The 18,926-nt window shown below is 42.3% G+C and overlaps 1 protein-coding gene across 3 annotated transcripts in view; it reads left to right on the forward strand.

Annotated features, from left to right (window-relative positions):
• The window catches only part of LOC118359103 (phospholipid-transporting ATPase IF-like), a 60,551-nt gene that overhangs the window by 33,482 nt on the left and 8,143 nt on the right, over positions 1-18,926 (forward strand). For 2 of the 3 annotated variants that reach the window (XM_035737347.2, XM_035737342.2), the window contains exons 14-28: positions 108-286; positions 543-611; positions 718-791; positions 988-1,091; positions 1,467-1,648; positions 10,050-10,253; positions 11,486-11,639; positions 12,798-12,900; positions 14,230-14,375; positions 14,483-14,542; positions 14,873-15,000; positions 15,140-15,278; positions 16,089-16,154; positions 16,336-16,439; positions 16,945-17,110. In XM_035737347.2, coding sequence (XP_035593240.1) covers positions 108-286; positions 543-611; positions 718-791; positions 988-1,091; positions 1,467-1,648; positions 10,050-10,253; positions 11,486-11,639; positions 12,798-12,900; positions 14,230-14,375; positions 14,483-14,542; positions 14,873-15,000; positions 15,140-15,278; positions 16,089-16,154; positions 16,336-16,439; positions 16,945-17,110 — 1,878 coding nt within the window. Of the gene's footprint in view, positions 1-107; positions 287-542; positions 612-717; positions 792-987; positions 1,092-1,466; positions 1,649-10,049; positions 10,254-11,485; positions 11,640-12,797; positions 12,901-14,229; positions 14,376-14,482; positions 14,543-14,872; positions 15,001-15,139; positions 15,279-16,088; positions 16,155-16,335; positions 16,440-16,944; positions 17,111-18,786; positions 18,918-18,926 lie in introns of all 3 variants that reach the window. The other variant, XM_052480390.1, reaches the window with a different exon arrangement.

The following is an 18,926-nucleotide window of genomic DNA, read 5'->3' on the forward strand; positions in this document are numbered from 1 at the left end:
AATTGACTGTCCTCATGGATTTGGACCCTCGCACTGGATTGATGACTCTTAAGTACTTTTCTCATGTCTGTCTCTCTCTCGCTCTCCGTCTGTCTGCCACCTCTCAGAGTCGGGAGGAGTTGCTGTTCCTGAAGGCAGTATCGCTGTGCCACACAGTGCAGATCAGCTACGAGCAGCCAGGCGACGGCCCGGGGGATCCCTTCCCCCACGCTAATGGCTTCTCCTCCCAGATGGAGTACTATGCCTCCTCGCCAGATGAGAAAGCACTGGTGGAAGCCACTAAAAGGTACCCAGGAGGATACCTGTCATGTTTCGCTGTTCAACCCATTTGTACTGTTGTTGGTAAATCAAATTCCAGGTCTTTGTGGACATACAAGCACTCAGACAAATGAACATTTATTGAGACAAATAGTTTGAGGCTCACCACATTCCAGACCACAGTCTGCGTATTACAGTTATGGTCATGGGTTATGTATGGGCGACCAGTCTGCATGTTACAGTATTTATGGTCAGCAATGTCACATGAAAAAATTGAATTGCAGGATGGGGGTAACCTTTATTGGAAGCCATGGAGAAGTTATGGAAATAAAAACATTTGGAACGTCGGAAAAGTAAGTATATTTTTCTATGGTTAAAAAGACGGACATTTAATGTCCATGATGAACATGTACTGTGCATAGAAAGTGATGTAAAACCTATTATTCCCTTGTCCCACAGGTATAAACTACTCCATGTACTAGAGTTTGATGCAACCCGAAGGAGAATGAGTGTCATATTACAGACACCCTCAGGTACACTGATTTCTCTCCATATTAAACAAATGGCTCATTCATAAACATTGTATTAGGATTTAATTACATTGTGTAACCCACCTTTGATTTGGTCCTGTTACATTGTTCAGTTTCCCTAACTGTTACTGCTACCCTGTATTTCATATCTGGCCCACACTCACTATGACAATGCAATATATTTTATCTATTGCTGTAGGGGGGAAAGTACTATTTACAAAGGGAGCTGAGTCCGCCATTCTTCCCTTTACTAAAAGTGGAGAAATTGACAAAACAAGAGTACATGTAGATGAATTTGCCTTGGTGAGTATACCACATCACATCATATTAGACAAGGCACTATTTCCAGCCCTTATGTACAGCAGATTTCTGCTACGCTGAATGCCATCTTTTATTGTCTGTGCTGAAGAGCACCAGTGCAGCTGGCTTTCGTGGCTGATTTTTGACTCTTAAAATAAAACATGTTTTTTATTTGTATTTATTTCCAGCAGTGTAAATATTACTTGTGGTACTTTTCCCCCCCAGAAAATCAATAAATCCTGCAACTTAACAGATCATTTATCCAGACATCAGGATCTACAGAGATTTGTTTTTGATTTGTGATTGGCTGGTGAGTTTTCATTTGATATAAAGCCAGTCCCTGTCAGCTACTCGTTTCTCTTTCTTCCCCTTCTTCAGAAGGGCTTGCGGACGTTGGTGGTGGCCTGCAGACACTTCACTGTGGAGGAGTATGAGGAGGTGGACCGGCGGCTTCACGAGGCCCGCGCGGCCCTGCAGCAGAGAGAGGAGAGGCTGGCCGAGGTCTTCAGCTTCATAGAAAAGGACCTGGAGCTGTTGGGAGCGACCGGGGTGGAAGACAAGTATGTCAACAACACTGTTTGGTGTCTGTCCGGTCAAAGGTTAGCTCATTATGAGCACCAAGCAATGATTTCAGAAAGGTCTCTGAATACTTTCTGAAGGCACTGTATATATACACTGTACTTCATGTTTTTGATTTAACCAACCTGGAAGACCAATCAATTTCAACTTTTTTTCTGAAGTAACTTCATGTTTCCGAGCTAGTTAGCTATTAGTTTAGAAAGACTTGAAATTGGCATGGGCGTTAACTAGCTGGCAAGCTAACAGCTAGCTGCTTTTCAAAAGTCCATAACTGGTTCATTTGACCCCCTCTCCAAATGTTTTTTTTTTTACCAAACCATTTCTCAATGTTTATCAACATTACTGTAGCTCGCAAATGAATTTGATCATGCTATACGATACACCTGATTTTATGCTGTTTTAGTCCAGACAACGTCGCCTTGTCACCTACAGTAGAACCTTTTGTCCTACCAGATCCACGATAAGGTTCTAGCTAGTGTATCCCTCCGGTTTATCAGGTCCCAGGCTCCCGTGACTGTTATGATTATTTATTTACAAGTCAATAAGCAATTAGCTTTTTGGTTTAGTCCCATCTGTACCTGATAGAGCAGATCTAGTCTCACGTGTGGAACTAAGCTGTCTGGCAAGTAAGCAAGAGACTCATTGTGATGAAGACTAGAGCACATCCAGAAGTTCTGACGGAATGGACACACATTTGAGTGCCCCAGGATTGGTCCATTTACTTTGCCGTTATTATTTCTGCTATGAAATCCTCCGAATTCATTGGGGCAGTTCCATCCCATAGCGAATAGGTGGGAAAACTATTGAAGCATTGTTCACATGGCCTGTGTGCCCACGGAGGAGGAGCTGCTTCTGCTGGTAGTCACTGAGGGGCAGAGTAGTAAGTAACTAAACAGCTTGTTTTGAACAATGTATTTTTAAAACAGGAAAATGTACACATTTACCCCACTTTTATGAGCAGTTAAAATAGAATCCATGAATTGCAAATATACTGTATGTATGTATGTATGTACGTACAGTATCAGTCAAAAGTTTGAACACCTACTCATTCAAGTGTTTTTATTTAATTTTTTACTATATTGTAGAATAATACTGAAGACATCAATACATTCCTTGATGAATGTCCTTGAGTAGCTGGGCCCCTCAAGGACATTCAGAAACTTGTCCCAAAGCCACTCCTGCATTGTCTTGGCTGTGTGCTTAGGGTCGTTGTCCTGTTGGAAGGTGAACCTTCTCCGCAGTCTGTGGTCCTGAGCGCTCTGGAGCAGGTTTTCATCAAGGATCTCTCTGCACTTTGCTCCGTTGATCTTTTCCTCGATCCTGACTAGTCTCCCAGTCTCTGCTGCTGAAAAACATCCCTACAACATGATGCTGCCACCACCATGCTTCACCGTAGGGATGGTGCCAGGTTTCCTCCAGATGTGACACTTGGCATTCAGGCCAAAGAGTTCAATCTTGGTTTCATCAGAATCTTGTTTCTAATGGTCTGAGAGTCTTTAGGTGCCTTTTGGAAAACTTCAAGCGGCTGTCATGTGCCTTTTACTGAGGAGTGACTTTTGTCTGGCAACTCTACCCTAAAGGCCGATTTGATGGAGTGCTGCAGAGATGGTTGTCCTTCTTGAGCTCTGGAGCTCTGTCAGGGTGATCATCGGGTTCTTGGTCACCTCCCTGACCAAGGTTCTTCTCCCCCAATTACTCAGTTTGGCTGGGTGGCCAGCTCTAGAAAGAGTCTTGGTGGTTCCAAACTTCTTCCATTTAAGAATGATTGAGGCCACTGTGTTCTTGGGGACCTTCAATGCTGCAGAAATGTTTTGGTACCCTTCCCCAGATCTGTGCCTCAACACAATCCTGTCTAGGAGCTCTACGGACAATTACCTCGACCTGGCTTGGTTTTTGCTCTGATATACACTGTCAACTGTGGGACCTTCTATTAGACAGGTGTGCCTTTCCAAATAATATCCAATCAATTGAACTTACCACAGGTAGACTCCAATCAAGTTGTAGAAACATCTCAAGGATGATCAATGGAAACAGGATGCACATGAGCTCAATTTCGAGTATCATAGCAAAGGGTCTGAATATTTATAAAAATAAGATATTTCTGTTTTTGTATTTAATAGATTTGCAAACATAAAAAAAACTGTTTTCGCTTTGTCATTATGAGGTATTGTGTGAAGACACACCTGTTGCTGACACTTCGAGCACACAGACATAGACAAACATTTACAGTAGAATGGCCTTACTGAAGAGCTCAGTGACTTTCAATGTGGCACTGTAATAGGATGAGACCTTTCGAACAAGTCAGTTCGTCAAATTTCTGCCTTGCTAGAGCTGACCGGGTCAACTGTAAGTGCTGTTATTGTGAAGTTGAAAGGTCTAGGAACAACAACTGCTCAGCCGCGAAGTGGTAGGCCATACAAGCTCACAGAACGAGACCGCTGAAGTGCATAGCGCATAAAAATTGCATGTCCTCGGTTGCAACACTCAGCAGCTTCATGAAATGTGTTTTAAAGTTGGGACCAACTCCATGATAATGCCCATGATTTTGGACTGAGATGTTTGAGGAGCAGGTGTCCACATACTCTTGATCATGTAATGTACCTGCAGCACTCCAGGACCAGGATTGCCTACCTCTGTGGTAGGCCTATCGACACCCCAAAAAATGCTGGTGGGAATGGGCTTCCATAGTTTTATGTGGCTCAGTGCAACCAGCAGGCGGCAGCGACTGTTACAATTTTAGTATTTAACAGGCTGTTACTGCGATTTTAGCTGTTTCAAAAACATTGCTCTCGTATTACCATTTATACTGTAGGAGTGTTGAGCTCAATGAGACAATTCTGTTTGGAGCCTGAACGATATATCAGTTCACCAACATTATCTGCTGATAGTGGCTATTTACTGCTATATCGGTATCGGCCAATAATTCCACCGATATTCAATAAATAGTATGGAGGAAAAAAAGCAATTTCTTGCTTATCTGAATGAACACTTCTCATGATATCATTCATTTCACAATGTAAGAAATCAACATTTGAAGCATATTTCTTGGACTATTAGATACAGTGAGATCCAAAGGTATTGGATCAGTGACACAAACAGCAAATACATCCAACTAATGTGTACAAGCTTGATGTAGTCATTGCGTGCAATGAATATGAGACCAAATACTCAACTTTTTACTACTTTAATACACAAGTGAATTTGTCCCAATACTTTTGATCCCTTGACGGGGACACACACACACACACACACACACACACACACACACACACACACACACACACACACACACACACACACACACACACACACACACACACACACACACACACACACACTATGTACAAAGAATGCTGTAATTTCTAAACTGTTCACCTGATATGGATGACAATACCTTACAATTGAAGCTGACATTCTGCACTTTAACCTCCATTGTCATTGTAGAATTTCAAATCCAAAGTGCTGGATTACAGAGGCTAAAACAAAATTCACTGTCTCAATACTTTTGGAGCTCACTGTATATCGGTTTCGGTACATTTTGTCCCCCCAAGAATCTGTATCGGACCCCAAAAAACATTGGTCTGGCTCTTTCTGTTTGCACTGCTCTGCTCGGAGGGGGGCAACTGTCAGTTGAGTGTGATGCGCAACGTGCTAATTTAGCAGCTTTACACAGCAGTATTGTCTCTCAAGAATTGATCTCTCTAAAATGTCCCTTCGCTATCGGTCAATGTGAAAATGGTCTTGAGGCCCAGCCATTGTTAAGATGGCACTAGGGGCAGATCGCTTCCTCCTCTGTTCCTTGTCAACAGATTTTTTAAAAACCTTGACAGCACGTTGTGACTCACTAGCACCGTGCAGCTGCCTCCCTGCGTAGGGGGTCGCGGGCTCAGCCCTCCTGGGTCTAATGCACTTAGCCACTTAAAACATGACTCATGCCTTTCTACACGCAGCCCTGCCTCGTGTGCTGCTGCTGAGCACAAAGGCATTACAAGCATACTGCTGGAAGGGAGAGGGTGTCAATATTTAGGGATATAGGCTCTTTAAAATGATGTTAGAGGGGCTTCAAGGCAAGCCTTTACAAAGGCTCAGGATCCAACATTGTAGCTCGTTTTTTTGCGATTGTGTTGAGGGGGCCGTCGCAATGAAATGTAATGGGACGTATCCATGCTCCATTAGAACAATTATGTAACAAGGGCTCACTTGCCATTAGCTGCCTCTGGGTTAGATTTGCATGCATCTTAAAATGACGATCCACATCTACGCTGATTACCACATGTATTATATAGAATAACTCAGACTTGTCTGGTGTAGCTCCATGTCATTCACACATACTGAACAGAGTGGTCGTGGAGATACAGGCAGTCTGGATTTGATCATTGGTCAGTGAGTGGCAGTCCGGGAGAGACTTTCTGTTTGGCATTTGTGTGTGTGCGCTTGCTCTGCAGTGAGATGCAGACAGCCCACGCCATCATATTCTCTCTCCCTCCCTCCTCCAGTAGTAATGGTACTTAGAGGATGCTGCTCTGTTCACCCCCAAAAGTCTTCAAAGGAACAAGCCTCTATATGATTAATCTTAAGCACCCACTCTTTAAGCTCTTAATCAATCTGGCGTTTACCACTTAACTTTAACATTTCTATCTCTGTATTCAAATTAGTGTTTCTAGTGTACAACAAGCTTAGGGTGACTGTAAAATTAAGTCTGGTTAGTTAGTTGATTGACTAATGGCCTGGTCTGACTATGACATCTCATTGATGCCCTCGTTACCTCTGTTGATTCTGATATCATATCAACATCCATAGCAAATGAAATGGTAAATGAAACTGAATTAAGTGATTGGTTTGAGTCATGATGAGCCACACCCTACATGTTTACTTCAGGAGGGGGATCTCAACACACTCCTATGGAATATGGATGTGTGCCAATTAGCTGCAGCAGCATTAAAGGGTCAATCTGCAGATGCTGCTGTACATCCATTTTTGAACTTATAAATTACTGAAATAATGTCAAACTTAAATAAAAATGGCAAGTATCAAATAGTGGCCTGTCCCTTTTTTAACAGCTGGGCATCGGCATACATTTCAGCAAATAACCACCTGTTTCATATAAACGTCTGGTCTAAATTAATTGGTTAGGAGTGAACTTCATCTAGACGGTGCAAAAGAAGAGCAATGGATTTTTTTATTATAATGTTTATACTGGTCACAATTACGTTTGGTAGCAAAAGCTGTGTGGATGAAGGAAATAAGACACCTGGCTCAATAGAAGCCTCTAAGCGCAGGTTGTGATTGAAGCAAATAAACGCCCAGGTTATTAATTGAAGTTCTACGGTATACCCATTGTAGTGCCGAGCGATTAGTGCTTTTTGTGTTCGGTTCAGTTTCGGTTCGATTATAAAAAAAAATTAAAAAGAATCACAGATTTCGGTTTTAGATTTTTTTTTAAAGTCTACATTAAATGCATTATTTCATAATCACAAAATTATTCCAAAGCCCAAAATAGGAAACATTCAATTGCCAAAACATTGAAAATATTCCATTGTCTCAGGTTCACATTTGGTTGACTTGATCAATAGAAAAATAGGAAATTGCAATGAAATAATAAAATATTAGAAAGAGGAGGAAGGGAAGCGCTTACTAAGGTACACAATAGTAAATCTTGGTAGATAGAAGGTGCTCTTTCGTAAAAGGTGTAAATTGGTCATCAAAAAGAAAGGAGGACCAAGGCACTCTATACAGTGCCTTGCGAAAGTATTCGGCCCCCTTGAACTTTGCGACCTTTTGCCACATTTCAGGCTTCAAACAAAGATATAAAACTGTATTTTTTTTTGTGAAGAATCAACAACAAGTGGGACACAATCATGAAGTGGAACGACATTGATTGGATATTTCAAACTTTTGTAACAAATCAAAAACTGAAAAATTGGGCGTGCAAAATTATTCAGCCCCCTTAAGTTAATACTTTGTAGCGCCACCTTTTGCTGCGATTACAGCTGTAAGTCGCTTGGGGTATGTCTCTCAGTTTTGCACTTCGAGAGACTGACATTTTTTCCCATTCCTCCTTGCAAAACAGCTCGAGCTCAGTGAGGTTGGATGGAGAGCATTTGTGAACAGCAGTTTTCAGTTCTTTCCACAGATTCTCGATTGGATTCAGGTCTGGACTTTGACTTGGCCATTCTAACACATGGATATGTTTATTTTTGAACCATTCCATTGTAGATTTTGCTTTATGTTTTGGATCATTGTCTTGTTGGAAGACAAATCTCCGTCCCAGTCTTAGGTCTTTTGCAGACTCCATCAGGTTTTCTTCCAGAATGGTCCTGTATTTGGCTCCATCCATCTTCCCATCAATTTTAACCATCTTCCCTGTCCCTGCTGAAGAAAAGCAGGCCCAAACCATGATGCTGCCACCACCATGTTTGACAGTGGGGATGGTGTGTTCAGGGTGATGAGCTGTGTTGCATTTACGCCAAATATAACGTTTTGCATTGTTGCCAAAAAGTTCAATTTTGGTTTCATCTGACCAGAGCACGTTCTTCCACATGTTTGGTGTGTCTCCCAGGTGGCTTGTGGCAAACTTTAAACAACACTTTTTATGGATATCTTCTTGCCACTCTTCCATAAAGGCCAGATTTGTGCAATATACAACTGATTGTTGTCCTATGGACAGAGTCTCCCACCTCAGCTGTAGATCTCTGCAGTTCATCCAGAGTGATCATGGGCCTCTTGGCTGCATCTCTGATCAGTCTTCTCCTTGTATGAGCTGAAAGTGTAGAGGGACGGCCAGGTCTTGGTAGATTTGCAGTGGTCTGATACTCCTTCCATTTCAATATTATCGCTTGCACAGTGCTCCTTGGGATGTTTAAAACTTGGGAAATCTTTTTGTATCCAAATCCGGCTTTAAACTTCTTCACAACAGTATCTCGGACCTGCCTGGTGTGTTCCTTGTTCTTCATGATGCTCTCTGCGCTTTTAACGGACCTCTGAGACTATCACAGTGCAGGTGCATTTATACGGAGACTTGATTACACACAGGTGGATTGTATTTATCATCATTAGTCATTTAGGTCAACATTGGATCATTCAGAGATCCTCACTGAACTTCTGGAGAGAGTTTGCTGCACTGAAAGTAAAGGGGCCGAATAATTTTGCACGCCCAATTTTTCAGTTTTTGATTTGTTAAAAAAGTTTGAAATATCCAATAAATGTCGTTCCACTTCATGATTGTGTCCCACTTGTTGTTGATTCTTCACAAAAAAATACAGTTTTATATCTTTGTTTGAAGCCTGAAATGTGGCAAAAGGTCGCAAAGTTCAAGGGGGCCGAATACTTTCGCAAGGCACTGTAATTAATTAAAATGCCTTTATTAGTATGTCATGTTTAATAGAAACAAAGTTTTTAAAAACCAACGCGTTTCGGCTGCATGGCCTTCGTCAGGGAGTAGGGTGAAAAAAACGTTGTTTCTATTGAACATGCCATACTAATAAAGGCATTTTAATCAATTATATGAAGAGTGCTTTGGTCCTCCTTTCTTTTTGATGACGAAATAATAAAATATCTCTCATTACTGTGTACATTCTTCTCTCATGCACCTAACATAGGAGGCGTAAGTGTATCCATCTCTGAGGCGGAAAGAGCAGGCACAATGGATGATGGTCATTGTCATTAATTACCATGATTCTGCACTGAACTAAGTTGAATATTTGCTTAATGAAAACTACAACTCCCTTCACCCCATCAGCCCACATAGTACTTGACTTGATTTCTCTCGTGAATAGTTTGATTTCGCTCTAGAGAAACGGCACATTGGGCTCACAAAAAAAAATAGTTGGTTAATCGCTCAACTCATAAATGCCTCATGAACTTAAGTTCAACTGTCGAACCCAAAAATATAAGCTTGTTTTTCTGCAATGTTTGTCAACATTTGTAAATGTAAACTAACTGTATAGCCTCAACATGCTTAACTATAATTGTTATATATTGGACAGAGCTATGTATGCTAGGACTGACGAGGCATTTGAGTGGTTACATTTCTCCAGCCTCATCCCTCAGATGTTTATCAAAACAGAGGCGGGGAGCCTGCTTTGTTATTGTTTCGACTGTGGATTGGACCTTTTAAAGCTAATCAGATTGATTTCACCTTTAACCTATCATTTGTTTGCATTATGTGGTAGCGGGATAAAACATTTGAAGCTGAAAGAAAGACACACACATAGCTAACATTATTCCTTTTTCTGCAATCATTGTACAGTGCACTTGTACAGAGCCTCCCCCTAGTCTTACCGGGGCGATTCTGTTTACCGGAAATGAACCCACCTCTGGGTCTACCTTTTAGTTCTTCATATGGCATGGAGGCTAACGTGCTGTGTGTGTCTGTGTCCCCAGGCTGCAGGAAAAGGTCCAGGAGACCATCGAGTCGCTTCGTCTGGCTGGGATCAAAGTGTGGGTGCTGACCGGGGACAAGCACGAGACGGCGGTCAGTGTCAGCCTGTCCTGCGGCCACTTCCACCGCACCATGAACATCCTGGAGCTGGTGCAGCAGAAGTCTGACAACGAGTGTGCCGAGCAACTCCGACAACTGGCCAGGAGGTAGGACACTGTCACTAACATCTACCACCACGTCTCCCCATGCCATTCACGTCAGACACTCACCATGTCTGTTGTCCATGTTGTGTTTCTCTGGGTTAACTAGTCTACAAGCCCTCATCAGCATGTTAATGTATTCAGAGTAATATACAGGTCTGGGTGCAATAAAGAACTATAGGAGGCAGAGTTTAACTTAATTTATCGTAATCAGTTATGAGTGTTAAGGACAGTGCTCCAATTAAGAGAATCACTGCGTAGCCTCGCCAAGAATTCTAACCTCCACGATCCCCGATCCCCGGTGGAGTTGAGTGGCGAGGAGTGTAAGTCTACGTCCGACTACATCGAGTCGGTATCAGTCGATACTTTGAATTCTTTCATGCGTAACTTGTACCTACGTTTGTCCTGTTTAGTTGCATTATTTTCTTTGGGTGCTGCAATCCATAGTTTATTTATAGACGTCATAGCCTCGGCACTCCACTCCATCGGGGATCGTGGAGTTGAGAATTCTGGGCTATGTGTAGCCTAAACATGTCAGGATGTTGCCAGAGCAGCTCTGGGAACCTTCTGTTGTTTATCACCACTGATATATAGAGATGTCTTCTTGCAGTCCTTTTTCCAATGGTCCTTGGCTTATTAATGGTGAAGGAGTCTTGTTTATGGTCCCCTGGGGGGGGATAGTGTCATTAGGCACGATGCATTGCAGATGACTCAGTCTGGAAACCAGGGAAGAGTACGGAACCTTTTTGTAGTCACGACACATCTTATATTCGTCGTGTGACAAAGTTTCGAAATGGTTATGAGAAATCAAGACAATTAAGGTTTTTATTATACTCCATTTAAAATGAGTGGATTTATGTTGGGAGATGATGCATAATCATTCTAGTGTGAGATGCACTGTAGACTTGTGTGTGTGTGTGTGTTTGGTTTTACTATCCCGAGAGTAACCAGAAGGATAATAAAACAAGGAAAATTCAGACAATTGGGGACATTTCGCTGATCCCCACAAGGAAAAAAGCTTTTTTAGGGTCAGGGAAAATAGGATTTTGAATGAGAATCAATCCATTTTATTTTGTCCCCACAAGGATAGTAAAACAAAGGTGTGTGTGTGTGTGTGTGTGTGTGTGTGTGTGTGTGTGTGTGTGTGTGTGTGTGTGGAGGACCTCCACATTAGTTCTGTATAGTTATACCAGCTCTTTTATGTGTCCCTTTCTCTGTCTGCCTGTGTGTGTGTGTAGGATCAGAGAGGACCATGTGATCCAGCATGGCCTGGTGGTGGACGGGGCCAGCCTGTCTCTAGCACTGCGGGGGCACGAGAAGCTCTTCATGGAGGTGTGCAAGAACTGCTCTGCCGTGCTGTGCTGCCGCATGGCGCCCCTGCAGAAGGCCAAGGCAAGCCCCCTCTCCCTGTCACTACCAGCCTTTTAGGGCTTTCCTTGATGAATTAATCAGTCAACAGCGCCAATCTCATATTTCTCATGCCCTCAAGTATTTAAAACAAATGTATTGTTAATGTAAAGATATTTGCCTAAATAAATTAGCAATAATAATACATTAGTATAAATCATTTTGTAGTAATACATAACACCTGCTAGTAGAATGAACGTGATTGAAGTAGATGATTTATAATTACAACTGTGATCATTTACCGTATGTGTGCGCCTGGGTGAATCAGATTTTTTGGAGCAGCGCACACCTTTTGATGACACGATGTCGGTCCGTCTTTCCCAGGCTCCCCCATCCACAAGGGGGCGATATATATATATATTTTTTTGTCTTCTCATTTGTGGTGAATAAAACTAACAGTGGTCTTCCCTTGCTAGTAGTAGCTAGTGGGAATTAGCCTAGCTAAAAACACAGAAAAACAACGACCCTTTTTAGATTCAATATGAAGTCATGAGATTTATAATTAAATAATGTGCCCTGGCAAATATTGTTGTACTTGCCAGTGTGACTTACAACATTATCGGAATTTGATATGCTGGTTCAATGTATTCTCTCCCATCAGCTAAAAATAGAATGTCATCATATATTACGGAGAAAAGGTACATGGCTACCAGTTGTTCTTACTGTTTCACTTCTCAACAAATAGCTTTTTTGGGAGGATACTAATATTTGGTTCATTGTTTAAAGTCCCAGGGCAGTCCAAAACGTGATTTGTCGACGTAGCGACGCAGCAACATAGGCAGAACTATGTTCTTCAAGGAACCGCCCATTTTGTGATGCAAAACGACATTCAAGTACTCTGTTGCGCTGTGTTTCCGTAGTTTGCATAAGGTCTGTAGACTCCTTTACAACTCAGTTACAACAGTGCACTTATGTGACACTTACTGAAATTGTTCAGAAAAACTTCCTTAGATGGCTAGCTATTTCAGTTTTGTCTTTTGGTTTCTCAGACTTTTAAATTCGTGGTCATGGCTGTGGAGAGTAGAGTATCTGGCCAGTGCTGTGGTTTTATCTGCAGAAGCTAGTGTTACAGTAAAGGCTAATTGCCATGGACATGCTCCTGGTCTCATTTGTGCTGCTTCAGGAGAATTCTGTGCTTGGCAGGTGGTGAGATTGCTGAAAACGTCTCCAGAGAAACCCATCACTTTAGCCATTGGGGATGGAGCCAATGATGTCAGCATGATTCAAGAGGCCCATGTTGGCATAGGTAAGTCCTCCACCCTAGAGGAAAAAGAAACGCACACCTATTTAGGCGAGGAGCTGGCTAGTGGAGTGGAAAACTTGAAAATAAAGGAGTGCTGCACATTCTTAAGAGCTCAGATGCAAAAATGTAATGTCCAACGTTTCGACAGGCAAACTATCTGCATCAGGGTATAATCACAAACACTGCAGGGTGATTTGTTTATATAGTGTCAAAAGACACACAGGTGTCGGTAATCATGGCCAAGTATGGCCTAATATCATTGGTGAATTCTCAAATATTGAAATGACATACAAAGAACACACACAAAAAAAAAACGAATGGATAGCATACGATTTAGACTACATAAGCCTACAAACAATTACAATGGCAAAGTCACAATAATCACAAGAATGGCTTCAGATCATTCAAAAATGGTTTGCCCTACAGCCAATTTCTGTCGAATCAAAAGAATTTGTCAAATACAATCAGATTTCAACAGAAATAGAGACTCAAATGGATGGAAATAGAGACTCAAATGGATGGAAATTACAAATGTAATGGCTGTGCTCAATGCAATGGCACTTACAAATGTAGATCCTTCAAACACCCCCAAAATAGGGAAACAAATCCCAATAAAAGGTGTTATTACGTGCTCCACTAAGGCAGTTATTTATCTTATAACTTGTCCTTGTGGTAAAAATGATGTGGGTAAAACAAAGTGTGAATTAAAAGTACGTATCTCAGAGCATCGTAGCACCATAGGTGTAAAAACTCGACTTACCCAGTTGCGGCCCACTTTTTGGAAGCAAACACTCGATTTCGTCTCTGCGTTATATTGGCATCGAACATGTCACCCTCCCTTATTGTTAAAACAAGAGGCTGCCTGGATCTTTCATTTAAAGACCCTTAATCCCTTCGGTCTCAACGTAAGACTTTGATCTGAAGCCATTCTTGTGATTATTGTGACTTTGCCATTGTAATTGTTTGTAGGCTTATGTAGTCTAAATCGTATGCTATCCATTTGTTTTTTTTTTGTATGTTCTTTGTCATTTTAATATTTGAGAATTACCCAATGATATTAGGCCATACTTGGCCATGATTACAGACACCTGTGTGTCTTTTGACACTATATAAACGAGTCATCCTGCAGTGTTTGTGATTATACCCTGATGGAGACAGTTTGCCTGTCGAAACGTTGTACATTACATTTTTGCATCTGAGCTCTTAAGATTGTTCTCCTTTATTTTCAAGTCCTCCACCCTAATCAAATTACAATAACCCATTACTCAATCGTGCATTTTGCTTGTAGTTTCAGAACAAAATGGCTAATAACAGACTTTAAAAACATTTCAGGTATCATGGGCAAGGAGGGAAGACAAGCCGTACGAAACAGTGACTATGCAATAGCAAGGTTTAGATTCCTTTCCAAGTTACTGCTCGTCCATGGCCACTTCTACTACATTAGAGTTGCAACCCTTGTACAGTACTTTTTCTACAAGGTGAGTCCTATGTTTAAGGATGCTTTGCGGTGTCTTACACAATGATAGTCAATACAGGAGCTAGATGTGCTTGTCTCGGGTCTAAATCCCTTTTTGTCTTCTTTTAGAATGTGTGCTTTATTACGCCCCAGTTTTTATACCAGTTCTTCTGTCTGTTTTCACAACAAGTAAGTGTCTTTCAGTGTCTCATTAGTTCTATTTGTTCATTTTTTTGTGGTCCCTTATTACTGTTGCTTTGTGAGTGTTGTTTGTGTATCTTGTTCTGTGTCATATACATGCCTATGGTTCTGAATGTACCACGTGGAGCTATATCTCCCCCCTGAGCTCGAACTGTCCATCTCTGAATCATCCACATACAGAAGGAGTTAGCCAAGTGTAGGCCCTTGTTGACGGTGGGGGAGAGTTCTTGGCAGGTGTGAATGTGTGCTGTGTTGTACATGGCCCAGGGTGAAGTGCCAATCTTGTCCTACCCCGTTGTTGCCTCCCTGTTTCCCCAGACTCTGTATGACAGTGTTTACCTGACACTCTACAACATCTGTTTCACCTCCCTGCCCATACTGGTGTACAGCCTGTTTGAGCAACAGGTCCATTCACACATGCTGCAGAGTAAGCCAGTGCTCTACAGGTAGGACATGGTGTTCTATTTGACATATTCCCCCCATACAGAATGGGGCTGTACCTCCTTAGGCTGCATTTACATGAAAACACAACAGGCATTTGCTACGGACAGAACCATGTTGCTTTGTATCCTTTCACACCAACAGAGACATCAGCAAGAACTCCCTCCTCTCCTTCAAGACCTTTTTGTACTGGACACTGCTGGGCTTCTGCCACGCCTTTGTCTTCTTCTATGGTTCCTACATCCTGATGGGGGACGACACGTCTCTCATGGGGAATGGACAGGTGAGGTGGGCTGGGCTGCATGTACTGTACTCTCTGTTCTACCTCTGGTAGTGGTTCTGCCGGGGGAGGAAAGGGTAAGGAAACCCCCACCTGGCTTGGCTCCAAGGGGAACTTGACTTTGAACCTGACTTTGAATGTTCGGTGCGGATCTCTGGGAATATTGATTGGGTCTTTTACCAAGGTGCAGAGTAATATGAAATATTTCCTTTTCAGTTTAAGTTAGGCAGTGTGATGGCAGTAAATTCCAGACTGTTCTAGGAGGGTGTGCTGTTTTTGATTTTTCTATTTGGGCTGCAGCCCCCTCTCTCTCTCTCTCCTGTCTCTATTCTGTTTGTCTGTGTCAGTCGTTCTACTAGATTGGTGTTGTTGCTCTTTTTCGCTTTCTCTTGTTAATGTCTCTTCTTCACCTCCTCCCTCTTTTCATGCTCTGCATGTCATCAGAGTTTGAGAGCGAACAGACAACTGGTAAGAGTTGACTAAATCAGAGTTAATGCATAGCCCTGTCATAGTTACCCCCCTAACATCTGTTGCTGTCATTGGTTCATTCTGTATGAACACCCTGCTTGGTTATGATTTTGATGTGCCATGTTTCTCAAGGGGTGAGTGATGACGAGTCAGTAACTTCCAGTGTCACAAGTTTGTCAGCGATTTAGCTTAGAAGGCGTAGGCCCAGTCTTCTGGAAATATGTGACTACTAACACGTGACTCGATCGACATCACTATTAAAGCAGTATTCCTATGATGGATGTTAAAGCCATTGTATTGTCTCTTTTGAACATCCTTAAATGTTTTATTTTATTCTTCTTGTAGATGTTTGGAAACTGGACCTTTGGCACTTTGGTATTCACAGTAATGGTTATCACTGTTACATTGAAGGTAAATAATGTCCGTAGAGTTTTTGCAATTCTTCAATTCATAAATAATTCTTAAAGCAATCCCACATGAAATCTGTCACTTCTTTGGTATTGTTGTCACAGTCACCTCACTCGTCTACTCTCCTATAACCTTTCACGTGCTTTTCTGACCAAACTGTTGTTTTCTTTCACTCTGTCGACAGCTGGCCTTGGAGACCCACTTCTGGACGTGGATGAATCACTTTGTTACCTGGGGCTCCATCGCTTTCTACTTCATCTTCTCCCTGTTTTATGGGGGAATCATCTGGTGAGCTGAGCTGCCATCTCTTTCCCACACAACCTGTGTATCTCTAATACACATGACATTTCATTATATAGTATGTGAGCTGAGCTGCCATCTCTTTCCCACACAACCTGTGTATCTCTAATACACATGACATTTCATTATATAGTATGTGAGCTGAGCTGCCATCTCTTTCCCACACAACCTGTGTATCTCTAATACACATGACATTTCATTATATAGTATGTGAGCTGAGCTGCCATCTCTTTCCCACACAACCTGTGTATCTCTAATACACATGACATTTCATTATATAGTATGTGATAAGATCAACAAGTGTGATTGTACTGCATGTGGCATACAGTCTACTTAGAACTTCACCTCGGTGACTGTCTATCCCACACAGTCGAAAAGCTTGAAGTTCTATTCCAGGCTCAACTCAAAGGGTGTTCTACTCACAGGGTTAGTTAAGCCTGAACAGATGTCGGCTGGCTAACAGTGTGATTCTCTGACCTTTGCCCCCCTTCAGGCCTTTCCTCCACACCCAGGACATGTACTTTGTCTTTGTCCAGCTGCTCTCCAGCGGCTCTGCCTGGTTCGCCATCATCATCATCCTCATCGCCTGCCTTTTCCCCGACATCATCAAGAAGGTGATCTATAGGCACCTCCAGCCAACCAGCACCCAGAAGTCTCAGGTAGGACACCCAGGGACAGGGGAGAGGAGGGGGGAAGGGGTGGGTTGCGGTAATAAACTTTGCACTGACAGGAAACGCATGACACCAAAGCATGGCTTTCTCACCTCAGATAACACAAGAACAACAATTCACTGTGCAACTGACAAAGGCATGCTCCAAACAAAGAGGGTGCATCTCTGTTCCAGATCTTAATCTACTGTAGCGTGTCTGATAGGTGGGAGAGCTAGACAGTGGATATGGCCATATGGTAGGAGCATATTGCTGAACAAACAGTTTTTTTTTGAAAACAGCCTCTTGAACTGTTCCATTCTTGTGGTCACAACTTCCTCTTTGCTTAAAAGGTTGATATTAACACGCCCTCTTTTTGTTTGTTTACTTACACGTATTAAGCCTTTTTTTGCATCAAATGGTTGGCGAGTCAGCAATTCTAACATTTGTGATGGAGAAAGTTAAGTGTTAAAGTGCTGCTCAGTGGGTCTTAGAAGAGAAAAGCTCTCTTTCCCAGGGTTGAGTCTCATTTCCTGTCTCTGTGATAGATGATTTTCTTCCTTTCTCCGGCTGGTGTGTGTCCATGTGTGTCTGTACGAGTGTGTTATGATCAACGTCTGTGTCTACTGTGTATGTCGTCTTCCCTCCTAACTGACCTTCTCTGTGTTGCGCCCTTGCCTCCTTCCCTCTGCTCTGTAGATGTACTCCAATCGAGTCGTCATAGGTGATGACTTCATCGCACTGCAGCCTCTTTCCAGAGCCAAGAATCAGCTGGGCAAAATTAGGTAGAGTAGGAGGGGCCCTGCTACATTTTTAATATAAGAATGTGTTTTATTTATTTAACCTTTTAACTAGGCAAGTCAGGTAAGAACAAATTCTTATTTACAATGGCGGCCTACCCATGCAGACGACAAACTAACTAACCAGCTTTCTAGGAAAAAGGGATAGGGGTAAAAAGAAAGAGGGAAAGATAAGGCTACGGCATTTTGTTATGCACCCCTGCATGTTGACTCTAGGAAATCTTCTATCAACTTATTGCCACTTTAGTTTAGCCTAGTGCACTATGCACTGGGCAGAGCAGCCTCTCACTGCAGCAGCCTTGACATAAAGTTCCAGCCATGACTGCATGTGAAGCACAGCTTGAGACGGTTTAATGTATGCTGCTAATACAGTAATTCTGAGGCCCAAAATTGTAGTGCGCAAAAGCTGCTAGATGGTGAATGCTATTTTCAGAGTAGTTTGTTCACTGTATCTCCGGATCATATTCTGGACAGCATGCTTTAAAACAATAGCATTATTTTCTTAAGATATGCACAATGAGGAGAGAAAATGACAACCACTCCATCCAAAAGCAAGTGATCAATTTCCTAATTGGATTGGCATGTTGACAGAATAATTGCTAAGCCAAATTCTAAATGAATTCCTCAATCATCCAGTTAAAATGGATACATTTACATAATTGAGAGTACACTGAAATTACTAAACTGGCTCATTGATTCTTCGGAACATCTTTGTGCCCAGTCTCCTAGTTAAAATGTTAGTGTACACTAATTGTTTTGGACACGAATTGATTGGTGCGGCTATCCTCCACCTCCTATGGATGTGGGAGTGGTTTTTGTGCTCATTTGTCTTGTTCTCTTCTGTTTTCTTCCGTGCATGAGACTTAATGGGTTGTTTTGTGCTTCCAGATGGAAGAGGATAAGAGTTCAGTCAGCTCAGAATATGACTCTGCTGAAGGCAGGAGCCGAGGGGAGGACAATTGGCAACTGCTAGCTGCTTCTCCTCCCCCCGCCCAAGGCCCAGCCCTATGGTCCCCTAGGTAGTATTT

This window comes from Oncorhynchus keta, chromosome 26, assembly GCF_023373465.1.
Source record: "Oncorhynchus keta strain PuntledgeMale-10-30-2019 chromosome 26, Oket_V2, whole genome shotgun sequence".
Classification (NCBI taxonomy): Eukaryota; Metazoa; Chordata; class Actinopteri; order Salmoniformes; family Salmonidae; genus Oncorhynchus; species Oncorhynchus keta.